Source organism: Astyanax mexicanus, chromosome 1, assembly GCF_023375975.1.
Source record: "Astyanax mexicanus isolate ESR-SI-001 chromosome 1, AstMex3_surface, whole genome shotgun sequence".
NCBI lineage: Eukaryota > Metazoa > Chordata > Actinopteri > Characiformes > Acestrorhamphidae > Astyanax > Astyanax mexicanus.
In genome coordinates this window covers 34255678-34282982 of record NC_064408.1, presented here as the reverse complement: position 1 = coordinate 34282982, position 27305 = coordinate 34255678, and the positions used below count along the sequence as shown (strand labels likewise).

The following is a 27305-nucleotide window of genomic DNA, read 5'->3' as shown; positions in this document are numbered from 1 at the left end:
CCATAGCGTACAGATGACTGATTACCATAGACAGCTATTTAATAAGAACAGAAATTATTTAAAACCTTAAAACTTTTAGGAATATTTACTTTTGTAATAACTAGGAGAAAACTGTATTTTTTTCTTTGCATTTTTATGCATTTCCACATGTTAAATGTATGATCATACTAATAAAGTTTTCTAATGTTCTAGAGTGACAAATAATTAGCAACTGGTTTTCAGCACAGCTGTCAGGTTCTTTTTACACTAGTAAAATAACCAAAAACTACAGTAACATGGCAAAAGTATCTAACTAGTGTGTCACATAAAAGTAAAAGAAAGTAAAAGAATTCTGCACTGGTGTGATTTCAGCCAGAGTTTCTTGACACTACTTGTCACAATCATTACTAGGTGTGGGACAATATATACTGTATTGATACATGGCATCAAATATAGATTTTTTTTTTCTATAGATTTGATTGAAATAGGCACTCTAAACTCACTAAAACTCGCCCCCTAGTTTGACTTACTACAGTTACTACTGCTTCATTATTCCACGTGGGGGCGCTAATCAAACAAATACATTAAACTTGAATTAACCCACAATTCCTACTATTTGCTTATTAAGGAGTTTTTTATCCTCTTCAGTAAAACAGATTTCATAAAGCATCATAGATAATTGTCTTGCGATTTCTAAACACCTGCTCATCCAGTGCTATGACTCAAAAGTGCTAATAGAGAATTTGCCCTTAATTGCTGCAGAAACTTCCATGACTCTTCTGGGAAGGCTTTTTAGTAATTTCTGTAACACTGGTCATAGCTGTGACGATTTTATTGCATACAATCACACAAGGGCATTAGTGAGGTTAACTTAAATAATAATTTTTCTGTCCAAATCATCCCAAAGTTACTGAAAAAGCCCCTAGCTCATTCTAGAAAAGACACTTCCACTCTTCCCCTTCACAATAATCAGGAGCTTAAGAGGGGGTGTTTTAAAGCATTGTACTCATTTGGTCAGTGCTTTTCTATACAGAGTATATGTCTGGATCTTTAAACATGTAGTAAACTTGTCTTCTTGTGTTTTATATATGCACAAATATGCACATTTCATATTTATTAACAGAATTCAGCATCTGCCCACTGTCTAATATCATAAGCATGTAGATATTTCTAATTTGTTTCGTTTAAAGTGCAGGAAAATGAATAAAAACTGATGTACATGGTAAGTAACATTACACCACAGAAACCAATTCATATACAGATCATATTGAAATATGCTTCAATATTCCTTTAAGATGAAATTCCACAGATCTTTCTACTTGTCTGCTTAATTGAATGGTTCAGACATGGAAAAAGTTATACAGAAAAAGTTATACAGAAGGGTGTACAGCATCAGAGTTAGTAGTTTAACATCTCTAAAAGTTTTTTCACAGATTTACAGTTTTTACATGTTTTAAAATGTTTATGGACATTCTGCCTGGGATAATGCCGATTATAGTTTTAGGAAGATTTAGGCTTAAAACACATTTTAAACAACACTACGTTACACTCAAATGTGATGTAAAATATTCTTCTAAGACATCTTATCTAGTTAGAACTTTTTAAGGTTCACTTGTGGGTTGGGGGCTGCACTGTGCGGGCGGCACCACAGGTAAAGTGTGGGTTGCACAGTTCCAGGGGCCTGGGCTTGTGGGTTCAATTTCCTCCAGGTACTCCGGTTTCCTCCCACCTCCCGAAAATACAAACGATAGGTGAAATGGCCTAATGCTAAATAGCCTCTTAGGTGTGAGAGAACTGTTGTGTATTCTGTGGTATTCTACAATGAACTGGTGTACTGTCCAATGGGTATTCCTGCCTTGCACCCAATGATTCCAGCTAGGCTGTGGACCTACTGCGACCCTGGCCAGGAAAAGTGGACAAAAAGATGGACAGATGACGGTTTTGAATAATAAATATAATGGCTACATTTGTAATGAATTCATGGTGACCTCTTATTCCAAGGACTACTGCTCTAAAGAATCCGAGTGGCTCCGTTTCACACCTTTCAACTCCACTCTGAAAGACATGTTTACATGTCAACCTCTGAATTATGTAAGTGTACTAAAACTAAACAAAATACCAAGATCAAGTAATTTAGATTTGTAGTATTTGAACAAATTAGCTAAACAGAAGCTGACCCTGAACCAACACTCTGAGTCTAAATAGTTGTTTTGTTGAACCATCGGATAAGGGTTCAGCTTCCTTCTTCTGATTGACAAGTTAGAGCACACAGTAAACACACACAGAGTTCCAATGCATTTTCACTGCATTACAACTTTCCTGTTTGGAGCAGTGTTGGAGACAATGCTTAAACAACATGACTGTTTACTTGTCCCTCTCCCTCTCTCTCTCTCTCTCTCTCTCTCTCTCGTTCTCTCCTTCTTTTTACTCCTGTCCAAGCATAATAAAACGCCTGTCTGGTGCAAACAGCATTGTGTGTTACTCTCGCTCCTGCTGGCTCCTTCTTTCTCTCTCTCTCTTTCACTCTATTTCTCCTTCACTCTCACCCCCACTCTCTTTATCCACCTCTTCTCATTGTTCTTCTCTTCCTTTCCTCAGTCCTGTTTTCCTTCTCTCCACTGCCGCGATCCCTCGTTCCACGCCGCATAGACAAAGAGAGCCAGGACGACGTGCACGGCGATCACGGCCACGATTGCAGCATAGAAGTAGCTGTCGTTGCTGGAGTAACCTAGAGACGCTGTGGACAGAGCACAAGGCCTGGTCAATCTACAGAAATTGAAAACGGTGTAATCATACATTTGATAATATTCAGATGTTGTGCTCTCTGAAACATTGATTTTATTAGAGACACTTTATATTTATTATAATATATTTTAGTGTAACAAAGTAATTCTGCAGCATTTCTAATAATCCTCAGATATTCACACACATTCATTTTGAAATACTTTTTGAATTGGATCCATTTTATTTTTCTAGAAACGGTACACCTGCAGAGAGTGCGGCACTAGGTGTTCTATATTCATAGGTTGCCACACATAAATATCAAGTACCCTCAACAGCAGACAGAGTTTCAGACCAGCTGCTATACACTGTGAAGACATTTGTCAGAAAAAGTGCGTCAACATAATTTTACATATTTTTGAGAATGATTTATTTATATATCACCCAGAGAAGCAGCAGCTGTGTTGAGGTAAGCATTCCTGAAAGCAAGTCTGCTTTTATAGAGCTGGCTTGTGAGAAAATGAGTAAAAGGGACAGACAATTTCTGTCATTACATTTCTGTTTCTTTACATATATCTTTAACTGCCTAGTTACAGTCAACATTGATTTAAACATCTTCTAAATGGGTAGAATGGCCCTCACTCTCCTCCTGAACATGACTCATTATGTTAATTTGAGGCACTTTAATAGCATTGTGCTACAAGTGCTCTGCACTCCAGAAAAGATATAGCAGCGCTTCTTTAAGAAGATATGCCAGAGATTCTTGTGACTTTTAATTGGCCAACAAAAAAATTGTGTTGACTGCTTCTTCAGTCACATCTAGAGTGTTTGAAATTTCCCAATATATTGAACCCTTTCCTGAAGTATCCCAAAATATGTTTTGAAAGTTAATTATTCAACTTTATTGGAGTTAGAACTATTTTTGCGCTGGACTATAATGTTGTTTCTCTTTCTAACAAGTATATTCTCATTAAAGGTAAAGATAAGTTTAATAGGGGCTGAGTGGTCCAGCGGTCTAAAGCGCTGCCACTATAAGCAGGAGGTCGCAGGTTCGAAGCTTTGCCATATTTGCAGCTTTGCCATCAAGTTGCCAGTGCTTAGAGGGAGCAAAATTGGGTAGATGGTGCTCTGTCCCCACATCATTAAAGGGTGATGTTCGCAGCATAGGTCATATGTGAGCTGTGAGCCAAGACGCTGCACTTTCCTCCAAGCACGCTGGCTGCTTGGCAATGCTGCATCAAAAGCAGTGGCTGAATTCACATGTATCAGAGAAAGCATGTGTTAGTCTTCACCCTCCTGATGTGTGGGGGCATCACTAGTGATAGGGGGACTCCTAATGAGTGGGTTGGGTAATTGGCTGTGCTAAATTGAGGAGAAAATGGGAAAAATTAGAGAGAAAAAAAAGGTAAGTTTATATATGTTGACAATAAAACCTTTAGACTTATTTTATTTATATAAGATATGTTAAGTTAATTACATTATTTATTTATTGTACAATATGCATACAAGTATGCAGTAATTTTTGCTGACCTTAATGTCGCCTATTTTTAATTTTTTTTTAACCGAAAAAATGGCCAGATTGTCAAGTTTGTTCAAAAAACAGTGGCTTATTTTTTGTTTATGATGTTTTTTTTTTATTTTTATTTTTTTAAATATCTGAATATTTTTTAATTTGTCAGTATTTATTCTTCAGAAACCACTGGATAGACTATTACATAGACTATATATTGCCTACATAAAGGTTTAAAGGGTTTTAAGTGAGTTTTGGTCAGAGATGGAGTGTCAGAGCTATCTTACCTTCAAACAGATATGCCTTTGTTGCAAAATAGAGTCCAATAGGAAGAGTTATCATCAAGATGGTAAAAAACAAAAGAGTCTTCAATACAGATACCAGTGATCCATCATTCCTGTTGAGTGAGAAAGAATGGGAAAGAGAGCTTATTACATATATGTCATTACAAACACAACTATCTATTTTTTAGATATACCACAAAATGTAACCTATTTTAAAGCAGTCACAAATTAATTCTGCAAATGTAAAAAATTGCATGCCTAAAATTGTCCAGTGATCTCTAATAGACTTGCTTATGTGGTTTCTGATACTGTATGACACACTGTTGTGTTTGAACTAATTTTAGTTAAAATAACTTACTATTAAGGCATATGTATATCATCATTTAATTGGCTTGGAAAAGTAAACCTACTGTTTTCTGTCTTCTACTTTGATGACTTCTTAATCTTATTCTAATATTATTCTCTATTTAGCCCAATGTTCTTGCACCCAAACATTTAGCCAAATGTTTTTGGACATAGCTCTATTATCCAAACATATTTACATTAAACTATTCAGCCAAATGTTTTTGGACATAGATTTACTTGGCGTTATTATTTCGTTATTATTTCCTTTCCAAAATCAAAATGTTTTTGAATGCAGCTCTATTATACAAACGTATTTGCATTCCACTATTTAGCCGCAATTTTTTAAACATTAAGACCTGAAGACTTGAATCACTTCGATAAAGCCAGCTCATCATGGTATGATGACAGGTCAGAGCATCTCCAAAAGTACATTCAGCAAATAAAAAAAAAATACCAACAAAAACGTTAATGCACTCAACTCTGATCTCAGCTGAAAAAGATAGAGCTTATTTTGCACAAAATTTAATTAAAAACATATAGACGTGTTCTTTGCTTCTGGCAATATACATAATATACTCAGGAAATCGGACTATTTCTATTTCTGCTTGTACTGAATGACAAGTGTTAGGAAAGCCATAAAAATCCAGCCACCCACTGTGCCTTATTAGAGCTAAAAGGGTTTGGACATTTTTGAAATTGAGCTCAGTGTGCAGCTGGACTTAAGCAGCTCTATGTCCTTTGGATTAGGACTGGCCGTGTTTTCTGTGGAAAAAAAGCTTATTAGTTTATATTTGACAGATTTTTTTTTTTTGCTTTGTCTTAAAATAGCAGCTATTGTTACAGTAAAAATCATTCATGCCAACACATTATTAAATACTGATATTATGAAATCTACCCTCATGAAGTCTACAATCTGTTATTATTAACACTCCCAGGCCCTTTTGGGGTACATATGATCAATGTCTAAAATATGCATATAAATCACAATTAAAGGCAGATTTACATAACAGTGACAAAATGTTTTTTTTATTATTATTAACAAAGTTTAATGGAACATTCTGTTGGTCAATGCATCAAAAAATGTATACAGAATATAAAGAGCAGCTTCTGTTTCTAAATGCACTCTTTGGTTTTGGCATGGCAGTGATGTTAATGGGCATTATTTTTTACCAAAATCATAATGAGCAATATTGAGGTCGTGTCCAAATATTTAAAAAGAAAATATTATACATTAAGCTAATAACATGATTATTGTGACAGGGCTACCAATGTCTACCAATACCAAAAGTCTGATATTGTGTATGCTCCCCTCATGCTTCCAAAATAGCTGAGAGAATAACTCCACCAAGATTTTATCAGCAGATCCATTAACTGGTCACCTTGTGGAACAGACTGTTCACTTGAAGTCTGTATTGTCTGATGTACTGTATTTTATTTAATCTGTGGGATTAATGTATTGGCTAACTATTCTTACATAATGTTCTGCACACATACATTGTTGTTGGTGCCATGTAAATGTGTTCCATGTCTGGAACCTCCACTATAAAATGAATATCAGTCTTTCCCTGGGTTTAGATTTGATCAGTTTTCTGAGAGAGTTCAAGCTCAGTTGAGGTCAGCTTAGGGCGTTCACAGTCCAAATATATGGGGCATACTCTGAATATGTCTGGCCAAGTATAATATTGTGAGCATTTCAACATTTGACTCTGGTCTACGGTCAAGGACATCATATTTCACAAACAGAATATCTTGATAATAGGCCCAGTGTTTGTTAACAGGTGAGGTTGGTGTAATGAATTATAATTATTTGTGGTTCATAAGTAGGGATAAATTGATACCATTTTTTCCCCACCATGTACGAGTAAATTAATTTTTGTACTCTTACTTTTTGAGCTTGAGATCTGCAGGATCTCATCAGAGGCAGTATGGATATCAGGGGCTCATTGGCAGTTAAGAGTACAAGGACATTCACATTTTAATACAGGGAGATACAGGATAAGAGGCTTTAAATGCTATTTAAAAGCTATTCAGTGTAGCATTTATCAGTTAAATTTTTTTTACTATAAAATTTGGGTGTGCCATATCATATCGTACATAATAATATCACCAACATTTTTAAATATCTAAACAATAATATACCCTGAAATACCTCGCCATATCACCACCCCTAATTATCACATTAGAGTAATACATTTCATTTTACTTTCATTTTACTATAATCCTGGATATATGGAGATATATGGAGTGCATTGTTAGTAATAACCCACTGGATCTAGGGGTGTGCCATATCATATATTCGATAATAAAATTTCATTTTCAATTTGTTGCAGTAGTGTATTCTTGAAATATTTTTTTTTATTCAGTGTTTTGCCATATCGCCAAGAGTATTGTTATCACGAAAATGCCATAAAATATTTTGATATTATTTTAGGGCCATATCGCCCACTCTTAAAACTTAATCATTCAATTTTCCCCTCATTTATTATAATGCAGAAGAAACTGTTGTTTATTAATTAAACTGTTTAGTTTTTAACTTCTGCCCCAATAAGAATTTAAGGATTTTTAAAAGTAATTATTACATGATTGTGAGTCCAAATGGACAGTTTTGTCCATTTTTGCACCTTGTAACAAAAATATAATTCTATAATCTAATCTACTTTAGTTAAAAGTGAAAAAGTAAGCAAGATAATAAGTAAGATCCTATAAAGCCCTATCCGGATGGGATTAAATTCTCATCGGGACGTCTGTTAAAAATATTTAACACTTATATTCAGTGATAAAACTCCTGCATCTGGATTCCTGCAATTGAAAAAACAGGAGGACCAGTGAGTTTTTAGGCCTTTTCCGTCACATGACATCGCGTTCCGTAGCTCCTCCATTTCCACTCACTGTTGTGTTTATGTGGATCTCCATGGAAACGTGTGCCCAAAGTGTAATTGTGTAGCAGTAGACAAATAGCTATTTTATTAAACGCGAGGTGACAAAACTCAGACATGTATATCCGGATTCGACTAAATTTACCGGAGGACCACGGAGTTCAGCAAAAAACAGTAGGTAATTCAGCCTGTAATTTTCTCAGAGGACGTCTGAGAAACACACATACATGGTCATTCCGGACGGGAATAAAATCACAGAGGACCCCCATGAAAGAGAAAATTACCCCAGGACCCACTGAGAAACTAATCCTGTCTGGATAGGGCTTTAAATATTGCCTTTGAGGGACAGAAATGTAAACTCGAAAAAAATCTAATTTAAATTTGTCTTCGAATATTCTAGTTTAAATTGCTCCTCAAAAAAATATGTTTCTTCTTTACTATGTTATACTAAGTATAAATGGAAAAATAAAACTCAATTTGGATTTTAGCTTTAAAAAGTCAGAAAACTGAAGTGATAAATGCTACACTGACCTTATACTGTCATTTATTGAATTGTGTGTGTGTGTGTGTGTGTTTTTTTTGGTTTATCAAAGCTAAAAGCTACTATTCTGGGATAATATAGTAAGAAACGCGATAAAGGGTTAGGTAAATAGGTTAAAACATTATTGTTTATATTGTTTGGCACATTCCCACAAAACTCCAATATATACATACACAGAAAGAAGGGTGGGTAACCCAGGTCCAGAAAGTAAAAATCCATTCCAGGGTTTTGCATCAGCTCAGCTGCAGCAGAGCCGCCCAGGCAGTTGGTACAAAACCCTGGGATTGATTTTTACTTTCTGGACCTGGGTTACCCACCTTTACACATACAATTATAATGCTGGTATGTTAACGGCTGCTGTTCCGTGTTAGAATCAGAGTGAACAGGCTGGACTGACTGAGAGCACAGTTAGCACAGTTAGCACAGTCAGCTAAAGCTTACCAGCCACTTGTTTACTCTAAAATAACGAGCGCAGACTCACCCTCTGTTGTCCACCGCTGCCCCGGGTTTGAAGCTGAGCGGCGTGTTGTCGTAGTTCTCCATCTCTTCGTCCACAGGAGAAACGCAGGCTGAGCTAAATCAGTTAGACTGCGACAGTAAGTACCGAGCCCGCCGCTGTTTATTTTCCGGGTTGCTCTCACGTAACGCGGGCTCTGCGCCTCCTGCTGTTCTCCCAGTGGCCGCTAGAGGGAGGCAGCGCTCCACGCGTTCACTCACACTGCTGGCCAGACCAGCATACTACACAATACAGCAATAGAAAAAAATAGGGGACCACCTAAAAATAGTTTCTTTGATTTATCAAATTAAAAAACCTCTGGAATATAATCAAGAGGAAGATGGATGATCACAAGCCATCAAACCAAGCTGAACTGCTTGAAGTTTTGCACCAGGAGTGGCCTAAAGTTATCCAAAAGCAGTGTGTAAGACTGGTGGAGGAGAACATCCCAAGATGCATGAAAACTGAGATTAAAAAAAGGGTTATTCCACTAAATATTGATTTCTGAACTCTTAAAACTTTATGAATATGAACTAGTTTTCTTTGCATTATTTGAGATCTGAAAACTCATGCATCTTTTTTATTATTTCAGCCATTTCTCTGCAAATAAATGCTCTAAATATTTTTACTTGGAATTTGGGAGAAATATTGTCCGTAGTTAAAAGAAAAAAACACAATGTTTATTTTATTCAAACATATACCTATAAATAGCAAAATTGGAGAAACTGATTCAGAAACTGAGGTGGTCTCTTAATGTTTCCACAGCTGTATATATGCAGTGTGGTGTTGCTGATGGCCAATATTCTAGTGTTTTTAATCTTTTCTGGAATCTATTCTGATGGTGACCAGTATATATATTTATATATTATAGATATTCCTTTTTTTTAAACGCTTTTATATGAAAATATGTTGATGTAGGTGTGATGAGAGGGAAAGTAGAATTCCAGGATAGACACATTATTATATTTAACTCAAAATAATGTTATTAATGAGGAAGCAAACATGGATCTGTGCAGGCAAAGGTTAGATGCCAGTAATGTTAGCTGCAAAAAAAAATAAAAAGTCACAATTTAAATGAAGAAATCTAGCTTATTTCTACAGATAAACCTGAAAAAAGCTCTCAATGGCTTATACAAGATGTCAGATGTTGTGAATGATTTTCCTGGAACGATGAAAAAAAGTATGTTGGTGTTAGTTAGCAATAACACTGTGTTAAATAGTGTAAACTGAAAAGAAGGAAATCTTTTCATGTGAGGAAATTGAAAGATGAAGATCTAACGCTCCATATGCAGGTGTTTTTAATGAAAACATACAATTATTTTTTATAATATTGAAACAAATGTTAGGCCAAATGTTAGGATTGAGTCAAATGTTAGGCCCTGTGCTGCTGTGACTACAGGGGCTATGCTATATTTACACTGTATGTAAGAAATATATATATATATATATATTTTTTTTTCTTGTTAAAGCACTGCCTTGGTTGTTAGTATGTTCACCTCCCTGCACGGGGGTCTTGGGTTCAAGTCCATATCTGTTTTTTCTCCGGAAACTCCTTTTCATCATTACTTAAAAAATATAAAAAAAATACACCTGCAGTTTTACATTTTGTGAATTTCAGTCAAATAAAATATAACTTTGAAATCCAAAAAATATATATTGTTAAAACAATTTCTTGTTCTCGTGAACCAAATATTATCTTGTCTCTCATCCTGTCTTGTGAGATGAGTGTCTCATCACACCCCTAGTGTTAAGTGTTGATCGTAAAACACTAAATATTTTTTTATTTATGACTTCATGACTTTATAGTATAGCCTTCTACACATGCAACTGATGCTCTCTAACAGGGCTGAATGCAATCAAATCCTTCCCACAATAATGTTCTGCAGCAATGCAATGCACAAAGTTCAAAATAAAGCCGGCGCTTCTTCCTGTCTGCCAATCTTACTTGATTATAATCAGTTGTGAGCGCTGACCAGCTGCAGGCTTCATTACAGAGCACTGAATCAGTCCCGTTTAATTGCTCACAGTGCAGCATTACAGCAAGCAGAATTAAAATTACTGAACTCATCAATTCTAAAGGTGTTTGATTTGTGGCTCTAATAGGGCTTTTATATCAATCTGCACAACAAATGACACACTAGCACACGCCCTGCTGCACACTGCATTATTGATAATAACTGAAAGGAGCGAGTGAGTGAGAAAGAAAGAAAGGGTCAGTGGGTGGTTGTGTTAGAGAGAAAATCCAAAAGGTAGAGTCAGAGAGAGAGAGAGAGAGAGAGAGAGAGAGAGAGAGAGAGATACAGATAAAGAAAATCAGAAAGTGAAACAGAAGAAATTCGGAAATAAGTGAGTCAGAAAAAGAGCTACAGAGAGTTGGAGCACATGAGACAGAGAGAGAATCTAAAAGAATGAGTCAGAGACAGAGAGAAATACACAGAAAGAATAGTCATAAAAAGAGAGTAAGAGAGTCAGAGAGACTGAGAAATCAAAAACAGATAGAGTGAGAGTCAAAGAGAGAATAAAGAGAAAGAGTGACAAAGACAAATAGAAAAAAGTCAGAGTTACTCGGTGAAAGTCAAAGCCAAAACAGAGAGAGAGAGAGAGAGAGAGAGAGAGAGAGAGGAGTCAGAAAAAGGCACAGAGAGACAGGTGATAAGATAAGAGAGTCAGAGACAGAGACAAAAAGAGAGCATCAGAAAGAAAGGAGAGTCCAAAAAAGACAATAAGAGTAAGAGAAGAGAAGGAGAGCAAGAGACAAACAGAAAAGGAGAGAGAGAGTCCAAAAGAGGGTGAAAGAAAAGGATAAAGATTTACAAAGAAAGAAAGAGAGAGAGAGAGAGAGAGAGAGAGAGAGAGGGGAAAGTCATAGTCCAAAAGAAGAGGTGTGAAAGCAAATTAGGGAAACCATAAACAGAGTCAGAGAGATAATCAGAGTGATAGAGGCAGAAAGAGAGAAAAAGAGGCAGACAGAAGAAAAGGCACAGAGAGAGAACATAAGTCATCATTAATGTGTCAGTTTCCGCTCATATTTCTGCTATAGCAGCCACTGAGCCATAAACCATAAATCCCCACCAAGGACGAGATTTTAAAGCAACGTGATTGGAGAGGTGAGGTATGTGTGTGTGTTATGACTGAAAGAGAGAGAGAGAGAGAGACCATGTGCCTTTCTAGAATTATAATTTATCCTCAGTTTATTTATTTATGTTTATTAATGGGTAGACAATATTTTGTTTGTTATTTGGGAGAAATGTTGTCCATAGTTTATAGAATAAAACATTATATAGAATAAAAAAAATACTCAAATATATACCTATAAATAGCAAAATCATAGAAACTGATTCAGAAACTGAAGCGTAGGGGGCTTATACAGGGCTGTATAAGAACATTGCTTACACTCGATATATGGCCAGACAGAAAAAAATACAGTTTACAGTTGAAAAAAACACTTGCAATGTTTATTTTTCATAATCGATAAACGTAGTGAAACAAACACACACAGAGTGGACGTCTCTTCAACAAGGCTACAGTGACACAGTCCATTTCAATACAGTGAAAAATACAATATAGAATATATATATATATATATATAATTTCAAAACCACACTTCAACAAAAATAATCATGTTGTAAATATAAAAGCACAATTTACATCTCACTGCAGTGAGAACAATTCGTCCATCTTCAAAAAATTCAGAATAAGAGGACAAATCTTTTAAATAATTCAGAATTGATTTATAATATAAAATTGATAATAGGTTTAGAGAAGACATTCTGGTAATAATTTATGTTAGAAAATGAAACCTGTCTAGTCCAGTATTGTCTCGAGGAGCTTGGCTCACCACAGCAGCGAGAAACCATGCCCCTGTGTTGAGCTTGCATTGTTTTCTCTGGAGAATCAGTCTTACGCCTCCTTATCTGTTACTAAGTAAAACCATATTTTGCTGGCTGGGTGGGAGCCCGATGCCTCTGAGGTATTTTGAAACAGTTAGCATAAATGTTTCCACCTCAGATGGCCTGCTCGTGGTCCCGAGGCTGCATTTACACGGGCCAATCAGACTTCACTTCCACTTGGTTTCCTAATCTGATAATCTAGTTTTTCCCTGAAGTCTGAAAAGCCAGACTAAAACCAGGCCTCTGGTGCCCAAACACTTTGCAGCATCCCAGGCTTAGCTTGCTTAGCAGAGAAGCTGCCTGTGCAGATGTTAGCTTCAGTGCATCAAGATGTGTTGTTTTTTATACCTCTGTGCTTCTGGGGAACAAAGTTTAGATCTTTATAAGGATCTAATTGTACTTTTACAGCAACTAATAATTTTATGTAATGTAGGTATGTGCACTGGGGGCAGTGTAGCTTCCTTCAAACCAGAACGTGAAGAAAGCAAACAAAGAAGTAAACAAGAAACGTTATCTTACATCCCTGCCCTGTTTGTCCTCATCATATATATATACTGTATAGGTGAGCAAGAATAAACTATATATCGAAAGATTTTGAGTAGGAAGCCTTAAAATGGCACACTTAAAAAATAACCACAAGCTAACTTGCTAGTGCAGAGCTAACAGGTTAAGGCAGAGCTAACTGGCTAACATGAGTCAACAGATCTATCACAGTGAGAACTCTGGCTAATACAGGCTAATCTAGCAGTAGTTTTACCTCAGGTTGTCAACTCTATTTTACTACACCCTTTTTCCAGTGTTTGTTTCTTTTGCCTTTGTGCCAGAGTTTTCCAGTCATTTTAAATTATTTTAAAATTGTTTATGGTTGTATCTTATTCAAAGTGAATGCAGTCTATGATCATAAAGAAGCTAGCTTTGCTAACTCAAATTAATAAAAGATAAAATAAAGAGCTGTATTGTACTTAGAGATCAGTTTTTGCACTTTTATGCTAGTCTCACTTAAAAGAATTTGTCAGAAACTACTTTAGACAGTTTCTTATTCATCTCAGATTTCTCTCAAAATTCTGATTGACCTGTGTATGTTTTTTCAGTGCTAAAATAAGAAGCAGATTTTTCTTACCAAACATGCCTTTGCTGAACAACAACATCAGACGCTATTGGAAAATTGTGCAAATTAGATTTTTCACTTTACTGTTCCTTTAAGCCAAACACTACCTGCCACACAAAATAACCATACCAAAAGCCTCATCTCCAAAATAGCTACCTTTGGAGAAGAAAACAAACATTTTCAACAAATTAAAGTCAGAAATTTGGACCCTTTCTACTATATTAGTCCATTCTAGATGAAATATTTGGCACAATGTAAAGGACAGCTGCCATTAAGTTATCATTTAAAAAAAGCAACAACGTATATATATATATATATATATATATATATATATATATATATATATATATATATATATATATATATAAAGCAAAAGTAATTTACTTTGCTATTCGTGCAACATGTAGTGAGTTTTAGGAGCACATCAGCTGCTCTGCAAAATACAGTTACCCATAAACCCTTCTCTGCATCTCCACACAAATATGTTTAATGCATGTTTAATTCATATCTGCAGAAGCATAAATCAGCTTTACTGAGGATATAGATCATATTTAGATATGGATGAGGTCATGGGCAGAAAAAAACAACATTAAATCCCCCAGGAACCAGATTGCCAGTTTTCCAGACTAAGTGGATGAGCAGCATGGTCCACTTACACTGGGATGGCATATGTCATGGAAATAGAATTACTATTGTGCGGTATGGTTTATTGTATATATTGGCATGAACTATGGAAGATAAAGAATATTGCATTGATCTGAAGGATATGTGTGGAGCCAATTCTGTCCATTCTGTTGTGCTGTCCACAGTGGGAGATAATGCTTTCTATAATGTCTTTTCAATACGCATGTGACACTGTCACCCGCTATAAGGCCTTGCTCGATCATTTACATCACCTTGCCATGAGCACAATGGCTAGTGTTCGACCTCTCTCACAAGATAACACCTCACAGCTTATACATGTGGGTGCATTTCCAAGCTGTGACCTGCACTAGCCTTAATATTCTCATGAAAAAAACACAACTTTAAGCACTGTCAGCTGTCAGTCGGCAGCTTGGGGAGCACAGTTCAGTGTTTGCCTTCGACACATAAATCAGCTCAAACTCTCATTACCATGTGGAATTAGGTTGTAATTCCATGCTTAACTGTGCAGTGCTCTTGAGATTCTGGCTTTCAAAACTAAGATTCTTCTTTAGTCAACTAAATTGAACTGAAAATCTCTATGCCCTTGACTGGCCTTGAAGTGGGTCTGGGAAACCGTAACCGTACAGACTAGAGTGAGTGTAAGTATGAATACTAATATAATAGCAAGTCTAACTGTAGGCTACTGTTTCGGTTACTTGTGGAACTTGTGATGCAAACATTTACCTTTATGACGTATGTGAATTTAAGGACATTGTTTAAGGACATTGCTATGATGTAGATGCAATATGATTGTTTTAAAATTTAGACACTAAGACTATGATCGGACTGCAGGCAAATTGGAATTGTTCCCTAAAACAGGTTTGTTGCAATGACTGTCCTCTGATCAGATGAGATTTGCATGTCTAGACATCACAAGCTTATGCATGCGTTGCTGTGGTAACAAGTTTCTTTTTGGACCCCTGCACTTTTGTCACTCTGGCTTTAATGAGGTCCTTGTGTGTAGCATTGTGAGTGATGCAAAGGATGGGTTGAAATCAGATTTGGGTTGCCAGATTGTTCAGACTGAAACGTGTCTGTACAACTCTGATGTAATCACATTTCAAACCAACTTCAAATTTGGTTTGCTTGGGATTATCAAAAAATGATTTAATGCAGTTTCTGGCTGTCAAGATTATGAAAAATCAGTCTGGATACAATCTACTTTAGATTTGCCAAACTCAGATTTAGTATTAATTTTCTGAGATGTGAAGGACACTAGCATCCAAGATTAAGGCTAGTTTTGTTGTTGCTTCAGAGATGTGATATACAGTAGACACTAGGATGTAAGATGTATAGTTCTTTTTTAATTTTAGTGATAGATGAACTGGTATGCATGACTGTAGGTTTTTGACTTTTGTGAGATGCGGACCCCCCAGATGGAAACATATGTTACCAGTTAAAATTTTTGACACACTTCCTTATATAATGATTTTTTTCACTACATTGGAAATTAATACTGAAGTCATCCAGACTATGAGGGAACACATTAGGAATCATGTAGTAACCTAAAAGTGTTAAACCAACCAAAATACTCTGTAAAGCATTTAGGTGTCTCTTATCTGGGGGGGCTGTTAACTTGTAGTTTCTGATGCTGGGAACTCTGCTGAACGTATTCTGTGCAACAGAGGTAACTCTTGGTCTTCCTTTCCTGGGGCTTTCCTGATGAGAGCCAGCTTCATCATAACGTTTTTGATAGTCTTTGCGACCGCACTTGAGAATACTTCTCAAAAATAAGTTCTTAATTTTTTTTTTTGGACTGACTGACCTTCATTTCTTAAAGTATTTTATTCTTTATTTAGTTGAGTAGTTCTTGCCATAATATAAATAAGAACATTACTCAAATAGAGCTATTCACTGTGTACCAACTCTACCTCTTCACAACTTTACAACTGATGCTCTCAAACACATAAAGATGGAAAGAAATTCAAGTAATTAACTTATGTCAAGCTCAGCAGAGCTGTTAACTGAAAGTCATTCCAGGTGACTCTACCTCATAAAGATAACTGAGAAAATGGCAAGATATGCAAAGCTGTCATCTAAGCAAGAGGTGCTTCTTTGAACAATCTCAAATATAAAACATATTCTGGTTTATTTAACACATTTTTGTTAACTAAATAATTCCATATGTTTTACTTTGTAGTTTGTATGACTTCAGTATTAATCTACAATGCAGAAAATAAAAAAATAAAAAATAAATTAAGCTGTGTCCAATCTTTTGCCTGGTACTACAATTCTGCTTGAAAGTGTGAACCACCACAGACAGGACATCCCACCCAGAATCTGAGATTAGCATGCATGATTGTAAACGAACTTTTTGGTTGGTTGGACTGGGATGTAAACCTGTAGTCTTCACCTGCAAAGTTGAGCAATACCTGGGTCTGTGTTTGTCCAGGTTTGTGGAACTCTCAGTGACCCTTGAGTATTTTAATCATGTGTTGGTGCTTGCCTGGCCTGTCCCCTAATAGACATTACGCCCCGCCCCCTCACAGATGAGCCTCCACCAGATTGTTGTTTGTCCCTGCTGGCGACTGCTTGCTCTTGTAGGCATCCGTGTTGTACTTGGAGCTGTCTGAGAAGAGGGTTCTTGGTGTGCAGAGCGCCAAAAGGATCTGCTTGTACTCTCTGCGAAAGTTCTGATTCAGGAGGCCGTAGACGACAGCGTTCAGGCAGCTGTTAAAGTAGGCCATGAAATAGCTGGTAACAAAGAGCCACTCTGGGACATTGGGGGCCACTCGGGCTGGGTCCATGGCCACGGCCAACCCAATGAAGTTCAGAGGCGCCCAGCAGACGGCAAAGAGCACAAAGACGACAAACATGGTTAAAAAGTTCCGCAGATCTGCGGCTCGAGCACCAGGCCGTGCCCGTACCCGGCCCTTCACTCTGATCACCAGGGTCCAGATGCGTAAGTAGCAATAGGAAACCACACCCAATGGAAACATAAAGTGGACCACCACCACACAAACCGTGTATGAAGAGCTGACTGTCTGCGCAAACGTGCAGGAGAAGACCCGGGGATCATAGGTCAACGAGCCTACTAGGAAGTTAGGCAGAGTTGCCACAGCAGTCAGCAGCCAGGTGAGGGTCAGGTAGATGCAGGTGTTTCTGCGTGTGTACAGCCGGTCGTAGCGCAGGCTGTGGCAGATGTAGCAGTAGCGGTTGATGGCGATCGCCGTGATGTTGAAGACGGAGCCAATCACGCTCAGACCCATAACAAAGCCGCTCAGCTGGCAGTGCAAGTTACCCATCGTCCAGCCATTGTGGAAAATGGCCAGCAGGGCCAAAGGGTACGGATACAGTGCCACCACCAGGTCAGCCACAGAAAGACTCACCACAAAAATATTACCTAAGAAAAAAAGAAAGAGATATATATAAGAACAGGTAATAATGCTGCTAAGACAATTCTGCAACACACCTTGTTGTTAAAATTAAAATACCATTGAAACATTTCTTTATTTCAGTAATTCAGTTTAAAATGTAAAACTCATATATTATATAGATGTATTAGACACAGAGTAATCTATTTCTTTTGTTGTTGATGATTATGGCTTACAGCTAATTAAAACCCAAAAATCAGTGTCTCAAAAAAAAGTAATATTATATAAGACCAATTGTTACTTTTTGCAAGTCCTGCTGGAAAATGAAATCTGCTTCTCTGTAAAAGTTGTCGGCAGAGGGAAGCATAAAGTGCTGTAAGATTTTCTGGTAAAACACTGCACTGACTTTGGACTTGATATAACACAGTGGATCAACATCAGCAGATGACATGTCTTTTCAAACCATCACCAGCAGCTTGAACGGTGTGTCTCCACTCTTCCTCCAGACTCTGATCCCATTATTTCCAGATGAAATGCAAAATATACTGATGATCAGTGATAGTTTGAGATGCACTATATATTTTTTTGCCAAACTGAATGAAGCCTGAACATAATTGATATAATATCTCCAAACTAAAAATAACTGGCTCCTCTTGTTGCCATAAAAAGGTAAAGGTGCGGTGTCCAGCATAAGGAAAAGAAAGTCATGTGCTTTGTTGGCCACTAACTACTAAGGCTTCAGTGGAAAGTCCAGGACGCCCTTTTCTTTACAGCACAGAAGGATTCAAACAGACTGCTTTAGCAGTGCTGGTCCCAGACATACTGTTTGTCCATTACAGTGAGCAAAAATAAATAGGCAGGTGTCAGGAGGTTAATATAGAACTTTCAAAGAAAACAATTTTAAGAATATAAAAAAAATGAAAATTAAATGAATTTTTTTTATTTACACTGTTATTCAAGTGTTAAAATGGGGTTGACGTTTAATTACATTTCAGTGTTTTTTTTAATAGAGGGAAGAAGAATGAAAGGGAGTAAGAGAGAGCAACAGAAAGAGAGAGAGAGAGAGATGAAGTGAGATGAAGAAAGATGAAAATGCCATCAGTGCAGCACTCAAGCAAATGAAGGGCAGGAATAAAGAGAGGAAGGTGAGCGTCCCTCTCCCCGTGTATGAGTGTGTGTGTGTGTGCTGTGTGAATGTATTCCATGAGTGTTCTAGAGAAAGAAACATGACAGTTTATTTAAAAGCAATTCAGTGTTTTTCTGTATGCAGTATGTATGTAAATGCTTCAAAAGTGGAATGTCCCATTTAACCATCCATCTGGTTCCAAGGACCAGTCAAACGTTTGAATACACTTCATTTTTTTCTATATTTCTTACTTTAATTTATGTTCTACATTGTACAATAATACTAAAGATGTCAAAACGATTAGGGGACACATATGGAATTACGTAGTAAACAAAAAAGTGTTTGTCCTCCACAATCCCATGATCTAAACTCAACTGAGATGAATGGGATTAATTAAGATTAATTAATCATAGATATGTAATTCATTTTACATTCATATTTGTATTATTTGAATTGCTTCACAGCAGTAGTTTTAACCATTTCACAATTACAGCCATTTTTACATAGTACCTCCCTATTCACAATGTCAGTAACTAATTGGACAAATTGAAAAAATAAAAAGTATTTTTAACAGTTCCTCTGCTGTCAGTGACTGCCAGAATATATACTGAGTTTTCTTCCACAAGATGCTTTGCCAGATCTTTACTGCAGGCGCTTTCAGTTTCTTCTTGTTTTTTTTTAGACTTTCTGCGTCAGTTTTTCTCAGTGAGTGAAGCTCAGTTGAGTTAAGGTTAGGTGACTGACTCTGACATTTTAAGTACACTAAGCTTCTTTGGCCTCAGAAGCTCATGGGTTGCTTTTATGTCTTGTTTCAGTTTAATAATCAATCTGTACAGTGAAGCAACAAAAAAACCATCAGATCAGTTTTGCAGTGTTTGACTGAATCTGAGCAGAAATAATAGCTCTTATACACTTTAATATATAGCCTTTACTTCATACTACATACTTCTTTCTGCAGTTATATCATCAATAAAGACGTATGGAAGTCTATATGAAATAATAATTATTGTTTGTTGTGTTTGTGTGTGTCTTTGTTGCGCACGTCTTATTGACAATACACAGATGCCCACCTTATTAAATTGTACCATACCAAAAAACTATTATAGAAAACCAGCAGTGACTGCTAGCATTACACTAACATCTATGTTCCCTTCTTTTTTTCTTACACACACATACACACACACACACACACACACACACACACACACACAAAGATACATGTAAGATAAGTGTGTAGTCCAGTCCAGTGCAGTGTGTGTGGATGAGCTAATCCTCTCTGAATCCTTTCAGTACGGTAGGTTAATGGGGCGGCTGTGAAGTGAAGAGACAGACACATCCATCAGGATGCAGACGTGTGTCTGTGTGTGTGTGAGAGAGAGAGAGAGAGAGAGAGAGAGAGAGAGAGAGAGAATATGTGTGTAAGTGTGTGTGAAAAAGATGCTAACAAATGTCTCAGGGTTGCAGAGAGGTGTTTGGACATTCACAGGCTTGGCACCTTCAGAAGTGCCATCAGTGTCCTGCTGGTAAGAGAGCAACATGACTGACAGCTCCAATGATGATGTAACAATAAAGTCTAGTCACTGTAGAAATAAAAGTGATGATGTAACAGTGACCAAGTCTAATCAATGTACAAATGATGGTCATGTAACAATATAGTTGAGTCATTGTAACAGTGGCAGTATTGATGTAACAATAGGATGAGTGAAGCAGTGAAGTCTTGTCATTGTAAAATAATGTAACTGTGGGATCCAGTGATCTATTTACTGTGATAATGTCAGGGGTGATGTAACAATAGGGTCCAGTCACTGTCACAAAGGTACTGATGAAGTAACAATGGTAATAATAAAAATAACAATGGAACCTACTGTTACTGTAACAATAGTAGTGATTAAATAAAAATGGAATCTAGTAACTGTAACAATGGTAGTGATGAAGTAACAATGGAATCTAGTAACTGTAACAATGGTAGTAATAACAATGGAATCTAGTTAATGTAACAATGGTAGCGATGAAATAATGGAATCTAGTTACTGTTACAACAGTGTGGTTTAGCAATTGGAAGTTTCATGTTGCAACACTGGCACATCAGTAATGTAACAGTTGGATCTAGCAATAGTAGTAGTGTCAGTCATGGTGATAATGGTGATAATGATGTAATAAAAGAGTGTAGTCACTTTAACAATGACTGCGATGGTGTGATCAGGTAGTTACAGTAACAATGGTGGTGACAATGAAACAGTGAGGTCTAGGCAATGAAGTCTCTTTGCTGTTACAATGCTGTAACAGTTTTAGAGACGCATAGAAAGTGGTTTATCACCATCTTATACGTACTGCATTAATGTGCAGACTAATAAATCTAAGAATACTCTAGTTAAGATTAAATATACGACTATTGAGCAAAAATCCAGCTCTGTTTATTAGATTTATGACTACTTGAATAATCAGATAACTGAGGTAATCTAATTATAAAAGTAAAAGTAAACACACTCACTGTCAGAAACCTCATCCGCAAGTTTATTAGAGATTATTTAGGTTAGGTATTTAGGGAAAAAATGGCAATTTCTTAGACTGAATCATCCCTTTAAGGCCTGTGTGTCCTGGCTGACATCTCTCCCAACAGAGCCATGAGCGGTCATCTAAAACGCATGTCCTGCTGTGTGTGTGTGTGTGTGTTTGCATTTCGTTTGTCTAGGGACCCAATGTGTTCATTATGATTAAAACACAAAACAACATTTTATGACTGAGGGGAAGTCTGGCTGCTCTCCAAAGCTGGTCTTTCGGGTGCTGGAGTTAAGGTTAGCGTTGGGTAACACAACAACATTTACACACATGCGCATACAGAAGGCTGTAGAAACACACACACACTCACCAGTTCACATCCACACAAGTCATTTTGTATTTGAAAAGTTATTTAGCAAAAACAGAGGTATATTCAAATACAATTGTCTTTACAAATTATCTCTTTATCTTCACTTGCATACAAGTGTCAATTTTAGTAAAAACTGATATTTTATGAAAACGTAAATTGTTCATTTTGACCTTGTTCATTATCAAAATCACATTAAGATGTCTCAATATATTCATAAAACAAAACAAAAAGAGAAGGTTGTAATGTCACTGATGCCAAATAATATTTATAAAAACATATATAAATAAAACAATAGTTATATCAAAATGACAGGTTTGACAGGGAATCTTCAACCTAATTTAAATTGCTTAATATAAGAAAATAGATAAAAATATAACTTAAATTATCCATGCTATTTTAAATACTATTTACTACTTTACAACAACAAATTATTTATTTTTATTGTTTTGTTATTGGCAGCACTGCAGACATGGAAAAATCTAAAGAAAACATCAAAGAAAACTATACTGTCGCTGTCCAATGAAAAACAAGTATCTCCATTTTTGACAGTTTTTAGTTTACTACATAATTTGAACAAACTGTCACTCACTGTGTCAAAATGTCTTGATGAACAGATCAATAAAAGCATTTCAAAATGACCTGAAATAAACCTTTTATATTGAATTTTATTAAAAGTTTAGAAGATTTTTTTTCCCTCTCCTGTCCTCTTCCTCACATTTTTTGAGTATCTGCTGATACCTAGTTCCAATCCGATTCTTCAGCAATGCAAAAGGAAAGAAAGAAGGAAAGAACAAAGAAAGTTGTCCTTTAAGGTTTTTTTTTTATTAATTTGTAATTATTATTAAAACAACTATTAAAAACTGTTTGTTTTTAACTTGAAATAAACAAGTACTAAAAAGCCATATAAATAACTTCCATTTAAATGTGTGTTTATGTGTATATAACTAAAAATGTCACACAATTACAATTTGTGATTTATCATAAGTTTATAATTCATTTTTTAAAATGCTGATAGGTCTGTTTTTTGGGTGTGAGACGATAATAATAGTGTAGTGTTGATCATGCTTGGCAGACTAGATTTAGATTTATAATAAAATCTCAGGGTAGTTTTGATGCTTTTAAAATTGGAATATTGTAATGTGTGTACGTTACTGAGAGCTCTAATGGAAGAAATAAATGCTAGTTTAGCATTTATACATATATTGCTTTTTTTTCAAATTCCACCTTAGAAAGAGGAAACGGTGTTTGGTGTGTGTGTGTGTGTGAGAGAGAGAGAGAGAGAGAGAGAGAGAGAGAGAGAGAGACTTCAGCAATCCGACAGCATGAGCATTCTCAATGTGCATGTGCAGCAAAGTCTATAGTGAGCTTGTGGAGTAACAAAGTAACGTTACGTTTTTTAATGAATCAATGATCCGGATCTTTTCCACTTCCTTTTGATAATTCTTTAAAGTGAAGGTTATCATTCCTCTATACAGCACCCTCCATAATTATTGGGAACAATAGTTAAAATGTGTTAAAAGCCTTATAATATATTATTTTTTTTTATTGCAGAACAATACATTTTGAGTAAATACATAAAAAAAAACCTTCAACTTAAATGAGTGAAAAAGACTCCTGACTAAGAAATAATTATTTTTAATCAAATTACCTGTTCCACAATTATTGGCAGACTTAACAATTTCTTGGAAATAAACGTATTTGATCAATTTATATAATTTCTACAGTAGTTTATACAGTGGATCGAAGTATCTAGGAATATTTAATTAGTAATTCATCACTTCCTGTTTCCCTGGGGTATAAATATGCTGTAACACAACGAGCTATGTCTCTTACTCTTACTGTACATGTAATAAATAGTTCATTCAGAGTAAATCTTGAGAACTGGACTGTACACACTGTTTTTAGGAAATTTAAACAACTTTGATGCAAACAAAAAAGTCATGTTATGTTGATACTGACCTGTATGTGTGAGCTGTGTTTGTGTATATGTGAGCTTGAGTGTTTGTGTTTGTGCGTGGCTTTGCTACAGCGGCCGGGTGCTGTGCATTGGAAATGAAGGCTAAAGTGAATTAGCCTGGACAGCGTGTGTCTGACCTGTATGTGTCTGACGCTGGCAAGTGCAGCTAATCCTTAGCGCTGATCTGAGAGCTCACCCTCAGCGTACTCTCACGCCCATCTGCACTGTTCCCTGATCAGCTGGGCGCTTTTGGCAATGTACTGTATTGCTGTCATATGATCAGCATGGCTATTAGAGCTGACACAGCTTTGCTGCACCCATTCAGAATTCAACAAGTGCCTGATTGTCCACTTTGACCCTTTTGGGAAGTCAAACACAAATTTTATATTGTGAAAATTAAATATGGCTTTTGCTGATAAGGAATCTGGCTCTCCTAGTACAAGGGGTAATGTCAGGACACACAGACACATGTACAGACACACGGACACACATAGACAGAGGATACGTTTTTTAAACCCACAGTTAGCTAACAAGCTAACACGTTGTTGTAGATACCAACAGAGTTTCTGTTTCTTTTCCTTTAGAACACTTTTATTGATTTACAAGTGGCTTCAGTTATAGATAATATCATTATATAAACTCATTTCCAGGGACAAGCCGTCTGTGTGGATATCCTTTATTATAACTATGCCTATGACGGTAGTTCTGAACCTTGATACCCTCCGGCCAACCTGCTTTATTGGCAAGCATGTCATAAAGACCTCAACACCTAGTGCATTTTATAATAACCGCCCATATTATTTAACCACGTCTCCTACCCATCTTACCTTTAAAGGGGAACTCTGGTGTGAAATGGACTTGGGGTGTAGTGAAACATGATAAGGAGTACCATCTTTTGTGAAATAGCTCACCTACATTCTCACCCAGCATTTCCAAATCCAGCACTTTTAGCCGATGCTCCCAACAGGCTTATAATGCAAGTGATAGGGGCATAGGGTTACCCATGTAAAGAAATCACATTTTTTTTTACCCTGGTAGAATAATTTTTAAAACAAGGCACTAAGAAACTTGTTTACAGGTTGTTTATTTAAAAAAACTGTTGACACACACTTGAGGTTAGGAGAACAGATTGCAACATTAATTTTCACATACTTAATAAATAAACAGAGGTGAGCTATTCGACAAAAGATTGTACTAATTATCATGTTTCACTACAATCCAAGTCCATTTCACACCGGATTTCTCCTTTAAGATTTTAAGAACTTAGCACATTATTCACAATCTATGCTCTGTTCTAACCTTGATGATATTATACCAATTAGGGCAGGGGTCAGCAATTAAGTTTGGCTGCGGGCCAGATATTTTCCAAGCCATTACGCGCCACTCCACAAAAAAAAATCTGATTTGGAAAATGAAGTGTAATGGGATGGAGTGCTACAGACTAGTAGCTCTCCAGCCCAGAGGGTTGTTGAACTAAATTGTAGAACAGTTGATCTCAAAGCAGGTAAACCCAAAAAGAAAGAAAAAATAAACAAATAAACACACCGCTCCTCACGCGGGATCGAACCCGTGTCTTCAAGGTTGGTGTTCAATACACTACCGCTGCCTTCTGTATACAGGTCACCTATTGCCGACCCCTGATTTAGGGTCATACAAACAAGCCCAATGGTATAAGCTTTTAGCCAAGAACATCAATAGCAGTTTTGTGCATTATAAAAAAGCCTTAATTAAAACCAAATTAATTTGTAAGATACTGTTTTTTGTTACATGTGGAATAACAATGCTTTACTCACAGTATTATGGTAGGTTGATGACATACAGCACCAGTAAATCTTTTAATAGTACAGAACAGCATTTTCTGGAAGCCGTCTCAGCCTTGCCCATGATTAGATGCTCCTGTCTTCAAAATCCCTCAGAAATATTCTTTCATGGTCTATCAGGAAAGCTGCCTCATTAAAATAAACTTTCATTTTGATGTGTGGAGAATTTTGCATAGATTAAAAGATTAGATGTCTAGCCAAGAAAAACAGAACTACCTGATTAGGTTTTAGCTGGCTTTAAATGTAGGAACTGCCTGGTATGCTAATGCTAATCGTTTTAAAGTAATACAAACCAATAGGTGTCACAATATTACATTAAGTTAGAATAATTATTTTTTTCAATAATTGCTAAGCTGTCATTAAAGGCTGCTTGTCTGGTTTTGTTTGGCAGTGCAAATATGGTGAAAAAAAAACCCTTTTGGCTCTTGACACTATCTATTTGCATACTGGGCGTGTCCCCCTGTCACTGTCACTTTCAGTCAATGTGTAGTCTTTCCCCCAGGCTTCTTTCTTCCTTCCTTTCAGCTGAAACCCTGCTGCCAGTAATGTTTTAGTTTCATGAACAGACTGCAAAGTATAATTGGAAACAAGCCTTTAGTTCCATGAAAGGTTCCAGAACCTCAGAAAAATATATCACAAAGAAGTGTAATGTCACCACTAAACCAGAGTCCGAACCAAGGTTCATGTTACAGTGTATACATTTGGTCTGGTTTACTGAGTGCACTAATAAACTTTATTACTTTTCCTTCCTTTCTATACCTTACATTAACTGGTTGTTAAAATGTTATCAGTTCAGTGAGGTGCTTTTCCAGGTGAATTCAGCCTACCTGCTAGAATTTGACTTCCCTTTGTGTGCAGGGGCATCCTACAGCAGAATAAATGTAACAGATTCCCCTACAGGGGCATCGCCTGGTCTGAGCTTCTAGGGCCTTAGCCCCGAATAATTTTCCAGTAGCCCCGAATCGTTTCGCTCAGCTCAGCTGTATTATTAATGAGGAGACAGGCCACTGGCCATGTGTGAATAGAAAATCTCTTAACACTAATCATGGAGCCAGTTCAAGGATAAAGTTCCGCCTTTCAGGAGAAACAACCAATCAGCTTGCTGGTTTTGTGGAGCGTGGTGTGCAAGTAGGGACGCACCTCCCCTCCCCACCCCCTGCCTCGCTGGGGAGGATTTTTGAAGGATTTTGAGTTCTTGCAGAGTTGCAACACTAATGTTAAAACATATCTGGATATACGCCGATTTTTCTAAAAGAAAGGTAACGGAGCTAACCATGTAAACTGTGATGAGATCAGCTAATAAAGTACACAATATAGTGTTAAACTTTATATATCAGTTTGCTTATTGTAATTATTGTTACAGTTAAAAGCTAATGACCCTCATTTACAATGTAGCCGAGCAATTACATAGGAAAAGGATTGACACAAAAAATGTAAACAGAATAAATAAGTTGGGTCTACTGGCTCAGACTGTAGTTTGCACCACCTTTTACACCTGCTGTTTTGGTTTGAATCAAAATGAAATCAGAAAGTCTTTCTTCCCCTTGGTTTGGTTTGGTTTCAAACAAGAAAAAACGCAAGTGCAACAAAATGCATCACAACAAACCATGTGAGCATGCTTTCTCTACTTATTTGTCAGGGAAGGAGCTAGAAAATAAATACAGGAAGTAAATACAGGAAGAAAGTTCTGTGTTCTGGACTAGTGCATATTTCAGTGCTTCTGGATTGCTTCTGGTTGAAATTGCTTTAGTGATTGTCTGGGTAATAAATTAGGGTGAACTGCAT

General features: G+C 36.6%; 2 protein-coding genes across 2 annotated transcripts in view; both read right to left on the bottom strand.

Moving 5' to 3' along the window:
* Positions 1-793: 793 nt before the first annotated feature.
* vma21 (vacuolar ATPase assembly factor VMA21) lies at positions 794-8920 on the bottom strand. The gene is made up of 3 exons (XM_007257495.4): positions 8738-8920; positions 4498-4607; positions 794-2716 (listed from the first exon to the last, which is right to left on the bottom strand). Exons 1-3 carry the CDS (start codon positions 8797-8799, stop codon positions 2574-2576), a joined length of 315 nt encoding a protein of 104 aa, XP_007257557.1. The 5' UTR covers positions 8800-8920; the 3' UTR covers positions 794-2573.
* A 5242-nt stretch (positions 8921-14162) lies between these two features.
* mtnr1c (melatonin receptor 1C) overlaps positions 14163-27305 on the bottom strand; it is a 65210-nt gene continuing 52067 nt past the window's right edge. Inside the window, exon 2 of the mRNA XM_007257494.3 lies at positions 14163-17777. Within this exon, the coding sequence (XP_007257556.3) occupies positions 16918-17777 (860 nt within the window). The 3' untranslated portion in view covers positions 14163-16917. The remainder of the gene's footprint in view (positions 17778-27305) is intronic.